The 24,244-nt window shown below is 36.9% G+C and overlaps 1 protein-coding gene across 1 annotated transcript in view; it reads right to left on the bottom strand.

The window, feature by feature from the left end:
• PRIM2 (DNA primase subunit 2) overlaps positions 1-24,244 on the bottom strand; it is a 120,944-nt gene that overhangs the window by 31,816 nt on the left and 64,884 nt on the right. Inside the window, exons 7-10 of the mRNA XM_026844065.1 lie at positions 18,422-18,489; positions 10,046-10,118; positions 8,731-8,916; positions 5,832-5,880 (exon numbers count right to left, since the gene is read on the bottom strand). Coding sequence (XP_026699866.1) covers positions 5,832-5,880; positions 8,731-8,916; positions 10,046-10,118; positions 18,422-18,489 — 376 coding nt within the window. The remainder of the gene's footprint in view (positions 1-5,831; positions 5,881-8,730; positions 8,917-10,045; positions 10,119-18,421; positions 18,490-24,244) is intronic.

Below are 24,244 nucleotides of genomic sequence, written 5' to 3'. Positions count from 1 at the left end.
CGCGGGCAGCGAACATGGCTAATTTTGGAAATGCCAATAACTCCATTAACTGATACTAAAAAGCATCATTAATTTCAGGGGGTGGGGGAGGGGCCAGCATCCCTTGACCAGTGAATATTCTACCTATAAATTTAAATACCACCCAAGTTTACTAGCTGAATTCAACAGCACAAAACTATGTGTCACTTACCATGTATTACTATTCTCACTCCAAATTTTTAACTTACAGTTTAAACTACAGTTAAAGCATGTGTAGGCTATATATACATATATAAACACACACGCGCTATATTAATTTATTTTTATATTTATAGAAAGTTGTAAGTTAACAGTACCTTTTCAGTGATAATTACATACATTGCATATGGGCAGAAATGATGAAAAACTTACTACTGTCATCTTCTTTTTCTGAAGTGGTAGAATATTTCTACCATGTATCACAAAAAACATCTAATCTTACATTTTCATCTGGTTCTCATCATCTGACTTACTACATGTCAACTGGAGCTATAATGTGCTTCATTTATTGGCTTAACTTGGAAAAAATAGTAAAATGGACTATGAGAGAAAGAGCTACAGAAGACATATCTATATTCTTTGTTTAACAAAGAGGTCAGAGCAGCAATACCTACAAACTTGCAAACAACTGTGTGAGTATTGTAACAATGTTGATGCTACTGGTAAATCCCTTTGTGGCAAAGTCAAGATTTCAAGCAGAAATAGTATCAACTGCTTTGCAAAACTGTATTAATAATATCACACAGTAAAGTCCGTAAGTACAACATGGCATGTTATTTTAATGACAGCAATTCCATAACACTATTTAACCATAAGCCCTAATAAAAATCACCATCTGATACAAACAACTTTAAACTATTTTGATTTGATTTCATGATGCTTAATTAAATAGGAAGCAAACAGCTCTCTCCTGCTTTCACTAGATGCACTAATTTTCTACAGTCTTTCCAGAATGATTGTGTCCACAACACTGAACAAAAGGAACACTGACAACACTGATAGTGACTTCCCTTTAGCCTTAGGACAGGGTTATATGTTTAGAGACATTGCTAATATTCTCTACATTTGATACAGTCAGTGAGGAATCTTATCCCAGCTTCTTCCTGTGACTTAGCAGAACTGAAAAGGACTCCACAAGAAGTTATTCATATTTGATCATACTTCTTGGAATACAATAAAATGCAACCCCCATCAAATGCAAGTGATCATGCTTTCTTAGTCCTCTCACTTCCAGGATCCATTACAGCTCTCTTCCCTGCTGATTTGGTCAATAGATATACAAAACAAATTGAAGACATCAAATCATGCTGACCAGTATGTCAGTAATATACCAACAGTACTCACCTGAGTGTTTCAAAACACTGAAGTGCTCCACAAGAGAAGGGAACAGAAGGCTAGCAAGCATAAAAAAGTGTGCACAGGACATGAAAGACACTAAGAACAAATTCCCATCTATAAAACACAACTTTAGATAAAAATTATAATATATGACATCAAGAATCTTGCATAGATTTAATGTACTTACTGTGATACACTTACTGCCAAAAATAATCCAATCTTAATGGCAACTGAATCACAGAATGTTTTTTGTTGGAAGGGACCTTAAAGATCATCTAGTTCCAACCTCCCTGGCATGTTCAGCTCCTAACAACCAGCATCTTAGACAAGTAACCACTCAGTTTTGCACAAATACTCTGATTTCACAGACCAGGCTGTTCAGAGGAATGACACAAAGGACTATGCTTTAAAAAAAAAAAAACAAAACAACACAAAAACCCCAAAAACACCACCAACCTAAACCAAAACTACACAAAAGAACTCAGGAACAATGAAATCTGAAAGTCCTTTTCTTTAGCCTTTGGTGTTGAAATTCAAATTAAATATTAATTTTTACTTCAAGCCTACATGACCCTTAGGATGCACTTGGAGCATCTACTGTCTTGAAAATCCCATAAAAATTGCACAGTACTGTTTTTTTTCTTCAAACTTGAATTTAAAGAAAAGGTTTAATGGAAATTCAATAGTAAGTTTGGGAATGAAAATGAGTCATGTAAATTAAAATCCATTTTCATGTTTCTTCTGACAATTAAATCACTTTTAGCCTGCTATTAAAGCAACTTCAAGAGCTAACTTTGTAGAATACAAAGATCTAGAAACATATCATAAAAGTCTTGATTTTCTTTATGCTCAGTTATACTAGGTAAGCATAGCCATTCAACATATAATAATATTATGAAAGAATGCCATTTTTGCCAATACAGAATAAAAATGATTCACTCAAAATCTTTAAAATTCACTTGTTCTATCTCACTACAAACAGAATATGAAACGATTACTTCCAAATAATGAAAGAGAAATACAAAGAGTAAGTGGTTCTACTGAAGCTAATTTTTACTGTTGGTGGTAGAAGGAAAAAAAAAAATCTATTTCATTTTATGATGAGTTTTAACACAAAAATACAATTTAATCAAGAACATGACTATCTAGTCCCCTGACAACCAATAAAAGCAAGGGCAATATGCTTAACTATATTAATACTTTGTTACCATGACACACTCTTCCACAGATTTCACAGGGATAAGATTCTACAGGTAATATAGGCTTCATTTTTATTTTTTTATATCCTAGAAAAAAGCATTCCTGTGGATTTAAGGAGGTGGAGGTTGTTTTAAAGAACCACCACATCATCCATGCACTATAAATTACACTGGGCATAGATGTGCATGCTTAAAAGCACTGCCCTGCAGATAATCACGTGCCTATTTCTAATTTCATTTAAATACATGGGGCTTTTTTATAATATAAGTGCATAGATATACAAAGCATTATAGCATAAGCACTTCTAATTTACATCTATACGAGGTATTTGTTCATTCCTTATGATCTTGTCTCCCTCTAGTGGCTGGCCCTCACAAAAACGTATGTACTTCTATCTGTATTCAGAGCAATACACAGAATCACAGGATAATTCAGACCAGAAAGGACCTCAGGAGGTCTCTAGTTCAACCAAGCTCCCCCTCACACAATCTGTGGTTGGCCCTGGTAGAAACATTCACCACCAGCTGTTTGTAGTCAAGGTAAAGCCTCACTCCTGAATCCAGATTCGAGAACCTCCTAAGATCATTTAGAAAAGAAATGGAGGAGCCAGGAAAATCAAATCACTGGAACTATCTCAATTGTGATCTCCATCCCAAAGTTTTAATCACTTCTTGACATTGTAGGAAATGTATTCCTTCATATATTATTGCAGTATATGACTGGCAAGTTGTCTGTCCTCAGTTTCATACATGATCATGTGTGGTAGAAACATCTAAAAATATATTAATAATCAACTGAAGCTCAAAAGCTTCATTGTGAAGGAACTTTGCTTCTTCATCAGTCACAGAGCCCGAGCAAGGTTAAATCTGAGTAAACTTCCTTCTTCCTTTTTCCAGGAAAACGTCTGTCATGAGGACCTTCACTAGAGGCATATCTCAGACAGGAACCTCTGACAACTAGGAAACAAGCTGCCCATTGCCACTTTTGACCAACTGCTAGAGAAAACAAGTCATATGAAACTGCAGTAAGACTATCTGGAAAATTAAGTGAGAAAGAATGAGAAGCTTCGGAAGCCATCACGTCTGCCAGGAAAGAGTCCTAGAACACAGGGGCTAAACAGTCATGTCTCCTTCTCAGTATGAAGTCACAAGGACAAGAAAGCTGTTTTGTCATCAGGATTATTTTGTAAATATAGTAATGCTTAGGTTTTAGAAATTTATTAAATAAATCAATAATTAAAAACTAAACTCTTGCACAATTTTCAGATGCACTTCAGCAGCATATGCAACAATAATAAAAATCAGTGCAATATCAAATTACAATTGATACTGCTTTTCAGCACAGAAGTGCACAACTAGAAACTGTCTCTGCTGGTAAATAATCAAGAGTACAGAGTTCTAGAAGAGAGCATTTTGTGCCACCATGCACTAAATACTGCAAAGAATATATATCACAAGTATATATGAAGCAAAGGAAAGCAGAAAGTGATGGGCTGCCTTAAAATCATCCATCTGTATCAAAACGTTGATTCCAGCCTGTCCTAGTTTCAGCTAGAATAAAGTTATTTTTCTTCCTAGTAGCTGGTATAGTGCTGTGTTTTGGTTTTAGGACGAGAATACTGTTGATAACACACTGATGTTTTAGTTGTTGCTGAGCAGGGCTTACGCTAAGTTAAGGACTTTCCAGCTTCTTATGCTGCTCTGCCAGCAGAGGTGGAGAGGGGGGTGGGGTACAAGAAACTGGGAGGGGACACAGCCAGGACAGCTGACCCAAATGAGCCAAAGGGGTATTCCACACCATATGACATCATGCCCAGTATATAAACTGAGAGGAACTGGCCGAGGAAGGGACAAGGCTCAGGGATGAGCTGAGATTCAGTCAGCAGGTGGTGAGCAACTGTGTTGTGCATTACTTGTTTTGTATACTCTATTATTATTATTATTACTATCATCATTATTATTATTTTCCTTTCATTTTCTGTCCTATTAAACTGTCTTTATCTCAACTCACAAGTTTTACTTTTCTCTCCCTATTCCCAACTGCCACCTTCACCCCACTGGGAAATGCAGAACAAGCAAGTGGCTGTGTGGTGCTTTGGTGCTCAACTGCCAGCAGGGGTTAAACCATGACACAGGCTAGTAGCTAAAGAAGTAACTGAACAATGCCTTGAACAAACTGATCCATCTTTCATTCTTTCCTTTGTTCTAAACACCACATCATCTTGAGTCTCTGATTTCATATTCACAGTCTAATAATACAAATAGATCTGAAAACAGTAACAGCCAAGTAATCTCCACTATAAGATAATTTTATTTTCAGCTATCTAGAGCATTTTCACAACAGTACTGTAATTATTTAATTCATCTTGATTATCCTTATTAATTTCTTGTTTCAAGTATTTTAAAAGCATCCTGGAGTTACCCCACTCTTTTTTGGAGTGGGAACAGGACATATTTTAAGCAACCAGAACAGGATATGAAAGAACATACAGGAATTAGTATCTGTTTAGAGTAAGATTACATTTTATAGAAAAAACAAACCAGCCTTAAAATAACACTGAGGTTATGAAGCCAGCTGGCATAAGCATTCAGTCAGAAGTAACACATCTACCACCATTTGACAGTTTATCATCTGAACAACAATAATTTACCATTTAGGCACTCTTAGACCAGCAATTTGCTGTGTAATTTTAATTACAGTTCCTAAAGAAAAAAAATCTTTAATTTTGCACTCTGCATTTGTCCCTATTGTGAACATGCCAGTACATGATCATTCTCTCCCCTAACAGAGCAGTTCTACCAGTTTCAGTGCTTTCTTTGTAGGCACTTGATTTCTGTGTTTTTTTCCCTGCTGAATACATGGTTTCACACTTCACTTACAACATACTTTATAGATTCCTCTCTCAAAGTAAAATATTATTTCTTAAAAAACTTTCCTACAGTGGTTTTATTAATCAACCTTGGAATGTGTCCACATCAGTGCACAGAAGGAGTGCCTTCTGTTGCAAATTTTCCATATGCTTATGCTTAGCCTGGTGGTAGGCACTCCAGTGCACTGCTGATGTGTTCAAGGTAACTTCCTTCTTGCTGAAGACTGAAGTTGTGTGCCAAGAATTCTTGGATTGAGAATTGACATAAATGTTGCAGCCATTAAAGACAAATGTGATCACACAATTTTGAAACCATAACCATTCGCAGCAAATTGAACACTCCCTCTTTGCAATACAACTGCCAGTAACAAATAATTAACCTTAGTCTTCAGCAAGTATCACGCACTTATCTTCACAATGCTCTGGTAACACAAAACAGTATAATTATTTCCAATCTACAGGAAAGGAACAACAGCATTAGTGTCAGAAAATAAAAATGTCAAAAGAAGAAAGTACCAATAAGAATTATATTAATCTTTTTTTTTTTTTTTTAAGGACATTAAACATTAAATGACATTTTACATGAAAAGCCACAGGCTGCTGATTTCAGTTACAGGTGTGAAAAATCAACTTTTTTTTACCCCAGACTGAAGTTGGTTCTTTAGAACTTGAATGAAAACTACATGGAAATAGCAGCTTGCTTGTGAGAAATGCAGTAACTAGAACCCCTTGCTTAATTCACAATATGCTTTCTAACATTCAAAGCTAAACAAAGGACCATAAAACTTCATTTATTTCTAGGGCCTATCAAGAGTGATGCTATAGTACTAAGTCATAATCCTGTGACTGAGAACAGGATCCAAGGTGCATACATGTGTTCATACGTGTCCATACACCTAGGGTCTAAGCACAAGTAGGTGGAATCAGACTTGTTCGCATAATATTTTTTTTAAACAGAAATAATAAATGTATATGTTTACATTGTTATTGTTTCTGATAGCTCGTTTTTATTCTTTCAATTTCATTTAAGCACAAGAAATTACAAGGGAAAAGTCTGTATTTTCCTGAATTCAGCTTAATTACTAGCTGAATTGGTGTTCAACTGCAAAATTTAAGTTATTACCTCTCCAAATCCTTTCTTGAAACCTTTTTAAGGGAATGAATTTTGGCTTATTCTTTTTTAACAAAATACCTCTCCTCTTAAATCACATCCCATTTAAGGAGCTAGATTTACAGAGGTTTAGGTACTCACTCAAATCATACCTTCAAATCCCTTTTCCCTTCCCAAAAATATCTGATCTAACTTCCACAGCTTGAAAGAGACATACATACCATAATTCACTGTATCCAGCACTACTTTTTGCCCTGTATCTTGTATAAATAGCCATGTGCCAGAGAACCTAAGCTAACAAAAGGTTGACCACCAAACACTCCAAAATACTTCACAGTACTCTGGAAAGTTGAGATTTCACAATATTAAATGCCAAGTAACACAGTTCAAACAAAACGGACATAAGGTCTGAAACATCTGTTCTACCACATACCATGGGCTAGGCAGAGGTGGATTAGAGTGGAAGCTTGCTTGATTCTACCTTGCCCGTTCAAGGTAGGAGCAGGTCACAAACCTCCAAACATTTTTCATGCTCTTAAAGAGACAGCACATGTATGTTACACTTTCCTCACTCATGATACTCTCAAATATATTAGCAAGGGTTAGATCAATGACTAGTATGTCAATCATAGAATAGTAACATAGAATCACAGACTGGTTTGGGTTGGACAGGACCTTAAAGATCACCCAGTTCGAACCCCCCTGCCATGGGCAGGGACACCTTCCACTAGATCAGGTTGCTCAAAGCCCCGTCCAACCTGGCCTGGGACACTTTCAGGGAAAGGGCATCCACCACTTCTCTGGGCAACCTGTTCCAGTGTCTCACCACACTTACAGTAGAGAATTTCTTCCTTATATCTAATCTAAATCTACCCTCTGATACAAGGAAATGATCACCTGCTTTGTAACTTATTTATTTATAGCAACTTATAATGATTTCTTAATATTGCTTAATAATCCTGCTTGCCCTGACTGTTCTGTGGAAGCTTACCAAGGACTACTGTGTTTATCAAAACAAAGCAGTTTTCTGTGGAAACTTACTAAGAACTGCAACGTTCAGCAAAAATAAGAAACATGTCTTTGGAAAGCAGATGTGCTCCAACTAGTTTAGTCTTTGTAGTGGAGAGATAGCCATATATGGGTGGTAGAAACTAATATACTGGTGCTTTTAGATAAGATAGAGGTGGTAAACCAGCAGGAACCACTCATTATTCAAGAAATTGGATAAGAGAATATCCGCACGCTCCGAGTCAAAGTACAAGGTGAATAAGACTGTAAGCCTTCCTCCCAAAGACCCCTCAAGACGACCACCTGGAGGCAATGCGCAGGAGCAAAGATAACAAACTGCTGACATCACCCTTTCGAACTAACCCAGCCTTACTTAGGCATATGTATACTTGTATTATGTAATCCAATGAATATGTATACCCACTCTAAGTTTTTGGTAAAATGTGCTGTTGGTGTGCAAGGTTTGTGGAGAAATCCCCTTGCACCCCGGCACCAGAGTAAACATACCTGCTTTATAACTCTATTTGAGTTGTAGCCTGTTTCCGTGAATCACCTCTTTCCATTATAAACCATTACCCCTCATCCTACACTACCCTTCCTGATAAAGAGTCCTTTCCCATCTTCCCAGTAGGCCCCCTTTAAGTACTGGAAGGGAATAATATTGCCCATTGCACTGAACCGCATTTTCCTACTATTTCCTTGAACAGATTCTTCTGTCTTCATTCACCTCCGGTTTCTTTTTTTAGACTGTAAATTTGCTAAGGTAAGCTCACCTCACACACAGTTGTCCGATTAATTTATTCTTTTTAATTAGACAAAAAAAAAAAAAAGCAGCTAACCTTGCCTTCCAGATAGAACCATTTGTGGTCACTTACCTGCTTGGTGAAATAGTGCCAGTATTTGATAAAGGACATTGGTTTCCTAGTGATTTAGAAGTAATGTAAGATTTTTCTAGTCCTCATCTATAAAAAGCCTCTTTGTGGCTTGCCTTTTTTCCCCCATGCTTCAGGAGAATGACCAAAAAAATGAATAAAATCATAAGCAAAGAAAGAAAAAAAACCCTACCTTTGAAAGATGTTACTGTGCCTTTTGCTCAATTATCTACTTTAACAAGTATCTATCCAAATAAGTAGCACAATGTACACATTAACTATATCCTCACATTCACATATTTAGATATTTTTACCTTGTCTGCATCCACTTTTCCACGGATAAATTCTTTCTTCCAAAATTCCAGTGCCTGTTCCAGAGTCAAGCCAATGCCTTTTAAGAACAGGCCATACTGCATACGGCCTCCGTGACGGAGATGATGGTTATCACGTAGGGCTTTGTGCAACTGGCGCATGCAAAGAGGGAAAGATTTCACAGAAAGCTGTCGAGAGAAGAATTTGTGTTTAAGGCAAAATGATCATTTAATTTGTTGAATATATGCTTATTAATTAGCTCCACTTGACAATGTCAATGGCTAGAAGAAAAGATATTCATGTGTGAAGTACCTTGGGTAACACAAGTGTGTCCTTAAGCTATCATATCCAATAACCATCTCAAGAACAAAATCTAAAGGACAGAGTAATACAGGTGGTAGTATCAGAATTATTTTCAGTTACATAGTTACATAGTATGAAAAATTTAATTGCCATGAGGAAAAATATATCCACAGTTCCATTATTACTCCAATGTTTCTTGCTTCTTCCTTATTTTAGGTTCTGGAATGGCAAGGTGACCTTTGTTAGATTATTCTGGGGTTGGAAGCAGGCAGGAGGATTGCTTGTTTTTTTTAAAGACTCTGAAAAACTATGAGCAGGAGTAAAATCCATTACAACTGATCTGCAGGTTTTTTCCCTGAAGAATACCATTTCTTACAAAGCAAGATCTCAGAGAGAAAAAACTGTAACATTCAAGTTTACTTGGGCTTTGCATTTTTATCTATAACATGAGTCATGTTGTGGAATTCACTACCAAAGGAACACTGTCATGGTTAAGATGGACACTGAAAACATAAACGATTTCTAAAATTCAGATAAAGGAGTTGTAATATGGTTTTAGTTGTCTCTGCACCATTGAGGTGGTTTTACAATCCATTTTATTTACCTTCTTGTTTTGAAAAACCCTTCTGTAAGTCAAAAAACCAGCACCGAAAAAACTAACATTGCAACGCAATAATCATAAGATGAACATCATTATGCTGCAAAATTATTAAATAAGAAAATTTTGTTAAACTCAGTTTATAATTACATGAGGTATTTGTGAAAGTACACAAAATTAAGCAGCAAATTAAGCAATTCATTATAGCTCCAGTCTAAATTCTGATGAGATGCATTTTTCGTTAATTCTGCTCCATTTTAAACTTTACCACAATTTCATTCAAGTAGTTCTCAAGAGTTACAAAAGCAAGTATGAATCAGAAAAAAGGCTTTATATGTTCTCTGTACATAGAGTATTTAAATTTTAAAAGTTACATATCAACATACAATACAGCTCAATAAGCATAGAGGACTTACAGCATCTATCTGTTCTAGAGAAATTTTTCCAGTGTTCTTCTGCACGCTGTAATCTGGGCCAACATAAGAATGGCTGAAAAACAAAGCATCATTTAAAACTGTTCAAAAAAATATTTGAGTTTACAAATTCAGAAAGAAATTATTTTACCAATTAAGGGTTGTAAGTATTTTGTATTAGGCAAAATCAAGAAACAGTATTTCAAATAATTAAGATTTATAAAACCAACATTACAGTCAACATGGTAAAGAAACCTTCCCTCCCTTTATCCAAGAGGAGGTGGAAGGGTGATTCAGAACTTAGATCACAGGATCACACTACTATTAAGGCTGAGAGAGACCTCTGAAGAACATCTTGTCCAATCCCCTGCTCAAAACAGTTAACTAGAGCAGGTTGATTAGCATCTCATCCAGCTGGGGCTTGAGCATCTCCAAGGAGAGAGACACTATAACCTTCTGAGCAACCTGTTCCAGCGTTTGACCACCCTGGCAGTAAAAAAGTGTTTTCTTGTGTTTAAGCAGAATCTTCTGTATTTCAGTTTCTGCCCGTTGCTTCCTGGCCTATCACTGGATACCACTGAGAGGAGTCTCACTCTATATTCTTTACTCTCCCTCATCAGAAATTTATTTATACACGTCACTAAGATTCACAGACACCCCCTCCTGAAATCTATTTCCTCCAGACTGAACAATCTCAGCTCTCTCAGCCTCTCGTCATATGTACTGGGGATGCCCAGGACTGGCCACAGCCCTTCATGTGATGTTTCCAGTGCTGAGCAGAGGGGAAAGATCACCTCCTTGACCAGCTGGCAGCACTCCTCCTAATGCAGCCCAGGATACCATTAGCCTTCTTTACTGCAGGGGTACACTGATGGCTCACAGTGAGCTTGTTGTCCCCCAGGACCCCAAGGTCCTCTTCTGCAACCCTGTTTCACAGCCATTCAGCCCTCAGCTTACACTGGTACATGGGGTTATTCCTCCCCAGATGTAGAGCTTGGTATTTCCTTTCGTTGACCTTCATAGGTTTCCTGTAATCCCATTTCTCCAGCCTGTCTAAGTCCATCTGAAAGGCAGCACACCCATCTGATGTAAACCACTCCTGGTATCATCTTAGAATTGCAGAGTGCCCACTCTAGACCATCACCTAGGACATTAAAGAAGATGCTAAATATAGGACCTGGTATCGATCCCTGAGGTACACCACTAGTGATTAGCCTCCAACTGGTCTTAATGCCTTTAATCACAAATCTTTGAGCACAGTAGTTCAGCCAGTTTTCAGTCCATCTCACTGTCCATTTACCTAGCCCATACTTCATCAGTTGTCAATGAGGATGTTGCAAGAGACAATGTCAAAACCTTGCTAATGTCAATATAAACAACTTGCACTGCTTGCCACCTATCCATTTAGACTTCTATGATAAAATGACCAGCTATGAAGTCAGTCAGGCATAATTTCCCATTCACAAATCCATGCTGACCACTGATGATCACCTTGTCCTTCATATGTCTGGAACTGAGATGCAGCTGACCAGTCTATAGTTTCTTGGATCCTTCTCTTTATTCTTTGTGAAAGCAGGGTTCAATTTTGCTTTCTTCCAGTAATCAAAAACTTCCTGTACTTTGCTACTTGTGTAGCATTTAAAAACAAACAAACAAAACAAACTAATGTATCACTATGAACATATACAGTGAGGGAAAAGTATAAACTCAAAAACTAATTGAGTGTACCAACGAAACGTTGGGAAGGCTTTTACTGCAGAACTGACTTACAAACACAGGTTAACTCCTGACAGTTGCTATCTAACCAAAATTGTGCAGGACTTTGCAAGTGCTGCCTCATCATTCATCCATACTGCAATGAAGCTACTTGTGATACCTGAGCTAAATTCAAGTAACCCTAGACTATAGCAGAGACAGTCATGTAGACATCATCTCCAAAGTAATTGCAAATCAAACACAAGCATTTAATGCCCAGCTTTTTATGCAGGGCTGCAGAATAAGCCAAAAGAAATGCTTAGAGCAGAATGCAACCAAACTCAAGAGCTGAGAGTAGAGCAGGCAACAAAGCCAACAGGGGCTTCAGATACAGCACACTGGTCCAAACATCAGGTTGAAAAGTCTGGGTAAGAACAAATTTCTTCGTGCAAGAGAGATAGTACAAGGAACTTAAAGACCATTTCTTAAATCTTCTGAAGGAATACAGAGGTTACCTCCAGAAAAAAAGGAATTTAGCTAAATTATGACACTAGGTGCTACAGATTATTTTGTGACATCTCAATACTGTAAAGCATGAAAAGAGTAAGAGTTGATTTTACTACTGGACAAATAATTTGTTTAATTATACATGCATTCATTCATTCATTCTTTAGTCTTATTTCTGCACACACTAAAGCACCAGGCAAGCTTACCGTACTTAATAGATTTTTTTTTTAATTACACAACAATGGATAAATAATTAAAAGTATTTGAGCTGTGTATGTCTATTACTACTGATTCTACTAAAAAGGTATCTAAATTTACTTGTAGAACCAGATCTGCATCACTTAGGCAAACTATAAATAAAAACCAGTCCTAAAAATATTACAATCAAAGCATAGAACAGAAAACAGCTGCTGCTTAGGCAACTTTAAAAAAAAAAAAAAAACCCAGAACAATTACACAAATGACTATTCAGTCAGTTATCATATACCAGGATGCGTGCTGGTAACTTCTTAAGCTGCTTTACGATAATCACTTCAGATTTACCACTTTAGATCACAGATCACTTTACCACAATCACTGCTTGTACCCTATAGTATATATTAGAATCATAACAATACTGAAAAACATTGCTAAGCTAAAGAAAACCACTTATTCCTAGCATCCATAGAAAGAACTGGCCTGTGAAGAGGAAGCCCAAAGAGAAGACACAACAATCTTCCTATACAGTAGGTGAACAAAGACAGACTTAAGAAGTTACTGCTAAAAAGAGAACATGCTGTCTGAATCTTGCTGATCATTACATGTGGACTTTGCAGGAAACTTCACTGCAAGGACAGAAGTCCCAATGCCAAGACAATGGGGTGCGGGGTTAGGAGGGAGAAGAAATACTTTTTGGACTCTGAGAAGCTCAACTGTTCTCAGTATGGTAAGCAAACAGGAAAAGTTTTTCAGAAATGTTTGCTTATCTTTTACATTAAAAAGTAGCATATGATCTCTGCAAGGTTCAAGTTTTTTGATACCTGACACCACTCACCAGTGAGCTGAACCATACAAACCACCCTCAAAGGCTGTGCTCTGAAAAAGAGTCATCCAGAATACATGGCAGATTGCAGCTGGGCATAAAGAGGGCAACAGTGGTTCTGTGGCATTAAGCAGCTCAGCTGTTGGATTCCTGTCCCAAGGAGCTCAAGCAACTAGAGCTTTTGGATTTGCCATTTTAGGTGCCAGGTCTTCTGATTTTCTATAGTAGATATTCTACAGGTCCCTTGATTTCATCATAAGAAAACACTTTTTCTCCACAGATTGCCATTATTTTCTCTACATTTCTATTCCAAACTATCAACAATCTTGGGAAAAAAAGAAAATTATCCTTTTTTCTGTGTTCTCATTTTTTCATGTCATTAAATGTTGCCAAACAGCTTCCTACAGCTAATTTGAAAACACATTACAAAACAAACCAACCAGGCTTGTGATCACACCCACTTTCTTCTCTTCTTTTTGCTTCCAGTTTTAGCTCTTACTCTGGATTCATCCTTTCTTTTATTCAACGTGGCTTTGAGGTTACTTCCTGACCCTGATCAAGCTTCTTAATCACTTAGAAATACCTACAATTCTTCATAACTTCTTTCTGTGGTTGACTGGAATCAAGCAGCAATGTCTTCACTTTTCACTTTTAAAAAGTTTTATTTTACCTCTGTATATAAATTCTTGTCTCTCACCATCCAGACTGACTCAATCACTTAAAAACTGTCTTTCTAAAAATCCAAAATCTTAGTTAGCAAAAGTTTTCTAAACATATCTTGCAACTAAAGATCAATACATACATTTACACCACTGTTGACCAAGAAGAAACTTCTACCATATCAGTGTTCCCAGGAGTGGGATTGTGTTGGATTTGTGAGTGTGGTGTGTTTTTTGGTAGTGGGGAAGGGAGCTACAGTGGTGGTCCCCTGCAAGAAGCTTCTTGAAGCTCCCCTGGCTCTAAGTTGGACCTGCCTCTGGCCAAAGATAAGCCAATTAGCGATGGAGGCCACGCTCTGTCATAACACAGGCAAACCTAGGAGGAGGAGTTGTGAGGAAGATACCTATGCAAACACCAAGGTCAGTGGAAGAAAGGAAGAGGGAGGGGAGGGGAGGTGGGGTGGGAAGAAGGTGCACCAGAGCAGAGGCATACTGTGCCCCTGCAGCCCATGGAGGTCACTGCTGGAGCAGATGCCCACCTGCAGCCCATGGAGGACCCCACACCAGAGCAGGTGGCTGTATCCAGAGAAGGCCAGGACTTTGAGGGAAGCCACATTGTTATAGTTCAGCGTTGGGAGGACTGCAACACGTAGGTATGACCCATGCCTGAGCAGCACAGGAAGAGCTGCAGTCCGTGGGACGGACTCACATCAGAGGAAGTTCATGGAGGGCTGTCTTCCATGGGAAGGACACCACGCTGGAGAAGGGGAAGAGTGGGAGGAGTCCTCTCCTTGAGGAGGAAGGAGTGGTAGGACTGACCACACACCCTCATCCCCTGCCCCATTCGCTGCTGCGGGGAAGAAGTAGACAAAGTAGGAGCAAAGCTGAGCCCAGGAAGAAAGGGGGGGCGGGGAGGTGCTTTTAAGATGTGGTTATATTTCTCACTGTCCTACTGTTTTGTTAAGCTTTGTTGTTAGTGTTTGAATTAAATTGATGTTCTTTTTCCTCCCCTAAGAAGTCTTGTCTTTTGCCCATGACCATAATGAGTCATCCCTCTCCGCCCCTACCTCTATTCCCAAGTCTTTTGAGTTACTTCCTTTTTACCATTCCTGAGGGGGAAGGGGTGGGTGAGCAGCTATAGGGTGCTCAGGTGCTTTCTGAGCTCAAACCACAACAGGGATCTACGTCTTTCAAATAAACAGCTGTAGGACTGTTCTGATAAATACTGTATCATTCACAGATGTGTTAGTATATCATGAGATTTAGTAAGGATATGTAGGGCACTTTGTAGATATTAAGAAAAGTATGTGACACTAGTCCATTAAGGTGTGCATTCTTCTTTTCTTGTTTGTGAGATGAGCACCCTCTGACAAATAGGGTGAACATGTCTTCATGAGTATTGCATTATCCATTAAAAAAAATCCAGTCTTGTAAAACACTTGGTTTCTGTATCAACCTTGTGAACTATCATTTGAAGACAGAACTAATATAATCATACAAAATATTGGTTGTAAAGGAAGTCAGAAGGCCACTTAATTCCATACCCCACTCCCACTGGGACTACCGCCAAGACTAGTCATGTGAGACATAGCTTTTTCTAGCTGCATCCTAAAAATGTCCACAAACCAAGATTCCACATCTCTGGGCAATCTGCTACACCTATCATTCTAGCAGAGGCATTTTTCCTGATGTCTGATGTGAACCTCCCAAGCTGTTATATGTGACCACTGTCATTTGTTACATCCTCTGGCACCATCAAGAATTCCAGTACTGCAATGTTTGCCCTTCAAACAGTTGTAGGCTGCTATTTGATCATCCTTAAGCCTCCTCTCTGCCAGACTAAGCAAAGCCAACTCAGCTTCTCCTTATAAGTCACGTACAGGCACAGTCCTATAGTAGTTTCATGGGATTACATACGACAGCTTTTGTCTATCTTCAAAATTAATCATGCTAAAGATTTAAAGCAATAGAGTGTTACAACCCTGGAATTTTATCATAAAACCCATATAAATTCCTTTGAAAGCAGGAGTTGCAGAAGTGGGGTTTTTATGCATTTAGACAAAAGTTTCCATTTCTATTAAATTGCTAAAGTTCTAGCAATTTAAATCTCCTACTGTGAGCATGCAAAATCTCTAAACAAAATCTTGCATCAAATATTTTAACATTTTAACTAAAAATGCTCTCTTTTTTTGGTCTAGTACAATTAATATTAGAAAGGACCAATGAAACAGAATAGGACAAAAAGAGGACCTAAATCACAGATAAAATACATATTTAGCCCAGAACAGTGTAATTAAAAAAAAAATGTCCATTTAAAAAAATGGGCATGGATTAAAATATCTATGCAGCCATAATCCACAGTAAAATGACATTTTCTGAGGACTAGCTAATTTAAAAGTCACAAGCAGATATGAAAAGCTGTCAAAAAATGTGTGGGGCATTAACAACCAAACAACGCTCTGCAACCTTCAATTATATGCTCTTTTCATATGCTTCTGTGTAAGATTTTGGTCCTGTGGTAAAGCTCTATTGACATATGCCAAAAATAAAACACTACTGTAAGAATTTACACAATGAAGGCAAAGGAAAATCCTACAACTAATATTCTTCTTTCTTATGAGCAAGGTGAAGGAAAAACAAATCACAGATTCACAGAAAGAAAGAAATAACAGAGAAGACCTATTTAGTCATCCGTCCACTGCCAGAGCTTGTTTTTCAAGTTGTAAGGTTTGTTGTATTTTGTCTATTTTAAAGGAACTTCCAAAAAGGCAGCTCAGAAGCATTTGTGTAGTTTTTCAATGGGTTACAAAATGTACTTGGAATAGCCCCTCCATTTTTACATAAGCAAAATGGAAGTAACTTACCAGTCATTAAACATACATATCCAAGTTAACGTAAGAACTTGCAAAAAATACCTTTTTGCGTAAATGTAGGATACAGTATCCCTGTTAAAATAGTTGATGTTAAACTACCTTTTTTGCAACCTTTTCTTTTCCCATATTAAAAAAAAGGCACAGAGAGGATTGTGATTGCTGTGATACTGAAGGCTGTTCCACTTACATAGATGCACAGCATGTATCAAAAGAAATTTCAAATTTCTCAGTAATGACTAGTAAAATGCACAATTTATAAAAAGCTAACCTAATTGTTCTTTAGCTTCAAATGGAGAAAGGTATGTCACTGAGGCACATTTTTTTAAATTCCAGTAAGATGTATGGTAATAAAAAGATAGGTTATTGGCATTCAGAAGTATCCCCTAACCAGCTACGTAACAGCTACATCACAATACTTCTTTCCATTCACTGATCTTGAACAAAATTCAATCATATGTAAATGAGATACAATGAAAGCTATTTTTCCTATTCTGATTTACATTAAAAGCCAACTACGAAACTGTTCCTATGTAATAAAAATTATGAGGGTTGTTTTTTGTTTTTTAATCAAAATACAATGTTGGGTTTTGGGCACAGATAGCTCAAGCACCACAGGAAAAAAAGAGCATGCTGTCTAGATCTGGATCCTAAATTCAATGCAGTGCTGTCAGATAGAGCCTCGCTGCCTCTGTTTCTAATTCATCCAACACCATTTCAGTGATCTTAGTGCAAAGCTGTATGTGTTCAAAAACAGAGCTTTCACTACTGACATTAAATATCTAAGTAAATTTCTACCCTTAGAGATATTAAAAATTCAACTAAGTAAACACCTGAGCAACCTGATCTAACTGGATTTGCTGTGAGTAAGGGCTAGATTAAGTGATCTCCAGAGGTTCACTCCAAGCTAAATTATTCAGTGATTCTAAGGCAATGCATCTCCCTCTAATTGTATGGCCTTTGTCCTCAAACATACTACCATAATAAGAAAACTTTCCCAAACAATATAAAGTGGTAAAAAGCATTCCTGTATATAATACAGAGTCCAGATCTACGCTTAACCTGAAAGTATTTTTTTCTTACTCTTCATCCCCAAACACATTCAAAGGAAGTATTAAGCTTCTATATACTGTATACTACTAAGAGAAAGGCAGGCTATTTCAACTGTGTTGAGCACTCTTAGCGGTTCACATTTTCAGCTCTCTTAAGGTCCATTAAAAGAACAAAATAGGACTCCATTTGTCAATGACAGTGATGGAGAAATCTTCCAAAAGATCAGAGAGTATAAAATATTTGCAACAAGGAAGGTCCATACTTTCAGCAGTATAATTTAGAATCTGTTTTGTTCAGAGATACTTAATGACTTCTCCCTTACTATAAAAAAGTTTCTATAAAAGCTACAAATATTTGTTTTCTTGTTACTTAAAAGCAATACCAGCTCTGTAAATTATATTTCATGTAATTTATAAAGGTTTGTTAAGTTGAAGAGATGCTTTCAGGGTTTTGTTTTTTTTCCAGTCAAAGCACAGATGAGGCATCTGAAAAAAACCTGTAGCTAAAACACTCTAATACTGAAATTATTTTAATCTGTACAAAAGAATACACTCATGCTTTCAGTTTATGCTACCTGAGATGACTAAGCAGAGGTTGTAGTCTCTCATCAGACTGTATGGAAGGCAGTGATCGTGCTGTCAACTAGAAGAAAACAAAAATAAAATTAATAAAATACTAGCTTCAAAAAATTGATAGCACAAAGAAGGAACGAGGTAAGAAATCATCCTGTTTGCTACTTTACACAATGTTGGATAAGACATACTTCCTTCTATTAAAAATAAATAAGCATAACTTTCCAGAATATGAATTTAGCAAAAGTATTTACAAGCTAACAAACTTAGAGTTTAACAAATATTTTTTTCTAAAATTACAATGTTATTTGAATTAAATGACATCACTGAAAGTAGCATACTTTTTCCAAACATATTTGAACTAGAAGTCATATTCTACCTAGACAGCCTTCTAGCAAACTTGTTAATATAATCCATTAAGCCATATTCTATACAGATATACATTGTATGTAAAAATTTACATATTTAGCACTATATGACTTTTACACAGACATGCCTCTGTGTATACTTTTTTTAAATGGGCATAACCTGCGTTTTGTAATTTTACTATTCTAAATACATACTTCTTTCTTGTAACTGTTTCATATGACTAGCTAAAACATTAAACTTTTTCTGACAAAATAAACTTGTCTATAAATCAACAAGTACATATCACACTATTGCAGAATACTAGTTAATTGGAGTATTAACAAAAATAATTGGAGAAATAGGTATTAAATTTGCTTAATATTAGAATATAGACATCTACCTTCACCTATAAAAGTTACAAGCATAGCAATTCTGATACTGCTGACCTACATCCAATATAAAATATTTAATATAACATGCATTTCAAGATTCTGTTGCTGCCAAGTTAGGCTGTATTTCAAAAACTGCCTTTGTAGAAATTTAAATTTTCAACATATTTCACATTGCTTATATTACCATCAAGTTCTTCAGTATTTTACAGGTAACTTAAAACAGCATGAATACAGTTATACATACTCTTATTTTTAAGAGTACCAACAGTGTAGCTTCACCTTGCTGGCTCCAACACACAAATAAAGGCAAGCACTGGAGTAGGACTGTCTAGCAGGCTGCTACTTCTGCTTATAAACCACAAATAAATATACCCCAGAAAAAGCTGTGCTTGGTGTTTGGGTACAGGGGGTTTATCTGTAATTGTAAAAAGCTCCATGGCAAACTCCATCAGCTCATAGGCAGACCACATGAATATGGAGGAGTTTAATATTTTCCTGAAAGATCACTCAATTATCACATCCATTTGACAACCTTTGCTGCAGTCAGACTGGGGCAAAACTTTAAACCAGTGCCTGAAGTTAGCAATACCAACCATCAGCTAAATCAGAGGAGGTTCAAAAGAGCTAGTCTATCAAGTGAAAGTCGAAGGTACTGAATACAAGGACAGCAGGGAAGAAGGAACGGGCCATTTCATCTGTTAAACCAGTCCTAGCCTGCAGCAACCACTGCTTCAAAAGGCAGCTCTCTTCTCAGTCTCGGGTAACTGAAGGGTACTCAGCTTTACTGCAGCAGTCAAATCAGATGAGTCAGGCACTTTCAGCAATGCATTCATCTTTCTTTTAAAAAAGGTTGGTATCTTAGCAATTAAAGCATCATCCACATTCCCTTATTTTATGGAGCTAGGCTGAGATGCATACAGTATACTAGAAGTTCAGTATTTATTCATAAATTTCTTTCAATAAAAAAAATTCATTTTCTTACCACTGAGTATTAATGGCCAATACACATGTTCTATATTTATGTCCTCTATAGAAGTAACCTTCTAATTTTGTTTTAAACACAATCTGAAAACCAGAAATTATTTCTGAAGAGAACTTGGAAGGCCTCTAAACACCAGCCAAGTTAATCCACTCAGCTAAAACCAGAACAGAGTCTGAATTACCTGAAATACCATCTGCTTCTCTTTCTCTTAATAACTGATATGGAAAACAATATTTGTGTGCACACTCACATACGTAGGTATAACTTTAAATGAGACAAACATGCAGTATTTTTCTCTATACAGTACTTTAAAATATGACATTTAATCCAGGAAAAAAAAATTCTCATTATAAACAATGCATTTACAACAAGACAATGTTTATTAAAGTCAAACTGGACAGTGCTATAAGAATCTAAACAAAAATAAAATCCAAAACCTGCAAAAGTGTTGGTATTATCACAAAAATTATATATACAGTAAACTACGCTGTTATGTAAACATTATCAATGAACAGAAATACTGTTTTAAAACTAATCTGGGAGACTTGTAAGAATTGAAGAACTAAGAAGTAGTGATCTTGGTGTTTAACCAAGCTTTTTCTTGATGTTAGCAATGAAACAATATGGAAGAAGTGGCCTATTCCGGCTGTTTCTGGAATCATTAAAAGGGAAAAAAACATAATCCCTTAAAGTCACTGGAGAATCCGCACGGCCAATGTTTTTCTGAATTTTTTTTTCTTACTGTCTTGTGCTTCACCAACAATTATGGAATCTGCAAATTTTAGGAGCAAAATGAATCCCTGCTTTCCTCCATTATGTCACCTGGAAAGACAAGATGAAGTTCTCTACAGAATATGCTCTTGTGAAAATAAGACCATACACCTTTTCACTCTTACAGCAAACATTTAGTTCAAATGTTTATTTTCAGGAAGATGTGGGATCTTGATGCTGTTCTTTTCTATCTCAAACTAAGGATAGCTTTCCTTAAACACAGTTGAGGAGAGCCCATCATAATTTTTGAAAATCTTTTGTTGAAAGAGCACTTTTTCCCTTAACCTGCCTGGATTATAAAAATAAAAGGTAAAATTTGAGTGTATAAAGTCTTTCCTCACAACTGTATTTCTTCTAGCTGATCTACACTGTAAATAAAACAAGCTTTTACAAAGGTTGTGGTAAATTAATGCTAGTGTTTTCAAACAGCTAAAAATTTTATGTCATTTTCAATGGTATTTTTATAAAAGAAAAAGCTAAATCACAATTACAGAATCCAAACTGAGATTCTGAAAAATTTTTCCAGTTACTCTGAAATGAAATTGAGACAAATTCCTTCAAGCACAGCCTTCCTTGCCTTCATCTCTACAGATCACCTTACCAGAAGAAAAAGCAAAAACTCACTACAAAAACATCAAAATGTTGTCAAATAAGGAGCATAGCTCCAAACTCTAATCATGCTGAAGCAGTTTAATTTACAGAGAACATAAACCACTGCAGACTTAAGATATTTCCACTCCCAAGGCCTGGACAATCAGAGGAGCAGGCAGAGTAAGCTGCAGGCAGAACATACAGAGTTGAGCTGAGATGGTGAAAGATGGGGTGAGTGATGCAGTTCATCCAGGCAGATTAAGCACCATGTTATCAATATCACACAACATTTAAAACTGAGAAAAGAGGAAGAATACTTAGTACGTGGAAAAGGAATGACTAAACTCAAATCTGAGACAATAGTCAAACTTCATACTAGCTTTAGTACCAGTCACCAGTTGTCTTTGCTGCAATTTAGATTGGCAACAGGGGAAAAAAAAAAAAAAAAGGCACAAGCATTGGAAGGAAAAAAAAAAATCAAACCAGAATATTTATATATTAGAAGTAATCAGAATTTCCAAAAGCAAGCTTTTTAAAGTTTTGACAAAATTCAGTAATATTTTTATGCAATCTTCTAAAAGAAGAACAAGAAGCTGAGTTCTTTTCTATTGAGCTCTACATAACAATCACATCTCTAGACTTCACTGTGCTGCTTTTGTGGCAAATAAACATGACATTTTCATATGGCACCAAGAGGGTAACAATTTGAGAACACAGAAAGCACACAGTGGAGAACTATATGAACATTAGAATTATTTAAGATTTGGCAGTGGTACTTCAAGTAATGATTAAGGCAAAAGGATGACAACTTATAGGTTGATGTGTAAGAATTGGTCTGTTTTTCTTCCCCCCATCCAAACATGAGACCAGTACATGAAATTGCAAGTTACTGAAGATTTATCTTAAAAAGTTAACTTGACACAAAGCCTGAAGCTAAGTAGCAGCTCCACATGTATCAGGAAGGCAATGACATTTTTGTACATGGCAATTAAGAACACGATTATCATGGCTCAATTAACTTGTCTCAATTTTTTAGAAGTGTGTGAATATCTTGATTGTGAAGTTATCATGTGAGAGCTATTTGCCCTAAGTGTTTCTCTGCACAAAAAAAATTTTATTTTCACAGTTTACTTTCTAGACGAGATATCCTGATTAGTTATATTGCACAAGACCATTTGATGCATACATTTAAAAAAAAAACCCAACATATGAAGTTGGATGGCGTTGAGAAAAATTACATGGAAGGCTTAGGAGAAAAACACAGAAAGAAGGGGTTTGTGGCAAAAATTATTTTTAGCTGAGGGAGGCTACTAAATTACTCCAGGGTCTCTCTACAATTTACCAGGGAGGGGAAAAAAAAGTTCCTTTAGGAGAGTGCATTAGAGAACACAAAATGTAAATTACTACCAAGAGTATTTCCTTACCAACTGCCAAGTACTAGAACAACTAGGGGTATCTGAAGACATGCTGTGCACATGCACATCCACAGTCTGTGATTTGACTCTACACAATCTGTCAAGCCAAACTTTTTTTTAATAACCTAGAACTACCTGTGCTGGCATTCATGCTATTTCTTTCATATTTTAATGAACACTGCACAAGCATGCTTAGCATGCTTTTCCCTCCTCAGTTCCTTCTAAAACCCAGACAGGCAGGGTTCACATCATATGGGACTCCTATTTAAAAAGGAAGGTGACTACACTGTGAATGTGTCTAGGGACAGGCTATCTCAGAGAATGCTCAGCCCCTGGAAAGCTACCTTGCTTTTTCCCCAAAGGAATTCTTCCTTCCTAACTCCAAGCTTTATAACAAAACTTACTTGAGGGATGTTTGCAGAGAGTCTGAACAGAGAACTGCTCTATCAAGTGCTAAACACATCTCTGAAACACACAGTACTTTTAAAGATGAGCCCACAGTTCCTAGCAGGCACTACGCAGTTTTTGGAAATACAGGCACTTCTCTACGGAGGCTACCTAAATAATTTAGCTTATATCTCCACTGCCATCCCAGAATACACATCACCCCCATACATGCTCCACTACTCAGTGTGACAAGGTCTGGATTAAGACCAGGCATGGGTTTAGGAGCCTTCTGCAGCACAGATGAGGAGATTTTCCTAGAATGTTTTTCTCTGTTTATTTCTACTGTGATAGTTACATCTCTAACAAAGGGTGTGAAGGAACGGCTCTAATCCAAATACAAAAATGAAATAAGGTTAAAGTATGCATTGATCAAGGCAGCCATTAAAAACTAAGGAAAAAGCTTTAACACTCAAAATCAACAAACAAAAAATCCAGTTACCTTTGCCATCTGCAAAAGTTTAACATCACCTGTGACCACATAGCATCATGCTCAGCAAAAGAACTGAGGGGCAGTTTTTCCAAAGGAGCCATTGCTCAGGGCCTGGCTGAGCATCGGTCTGCTGGTAGTGAGCATCACTTGTGCTTTTGTCCTTTTTTTTTTTCCCCTTCTCTTAATAAACTGTCTGTACCTCAATTGATGAGTTTTCTTATTTTTGCCGTTCCTGATTCTCTCCCCATCCCTCAGGGAAGGTTGTGGGCAGGAGGTCAGCCAGCCAGGGTCAATCCACCACATATATATATATACACATATATATATATATATATATACACATATATATATATACACACACACACACATACACACACACATACACACACACACACACACACACACACACACACACACACACACACACACACCTGTCTCTTATACACATC

This window comes from Athene cunicularia, assembly GCF_003259725.1.
Source record: "Athene cunicularia isolate RWA chromosome 3 unlocalized genomic scaffold, athCun1 chr3_part1, whole genome shotgun sequence".
Taxonomy (NCBI): Eukaryota; Metazoa; Chordata; class Aves; order Strigiformes; family Strigidae; genus Athene; species Athene cunicularia.
The sequence above is the reverse complement of the archived record's forward strand: the minus strand, read 5'-3'. Positions and strand labels throughout refer to the sequence as shown.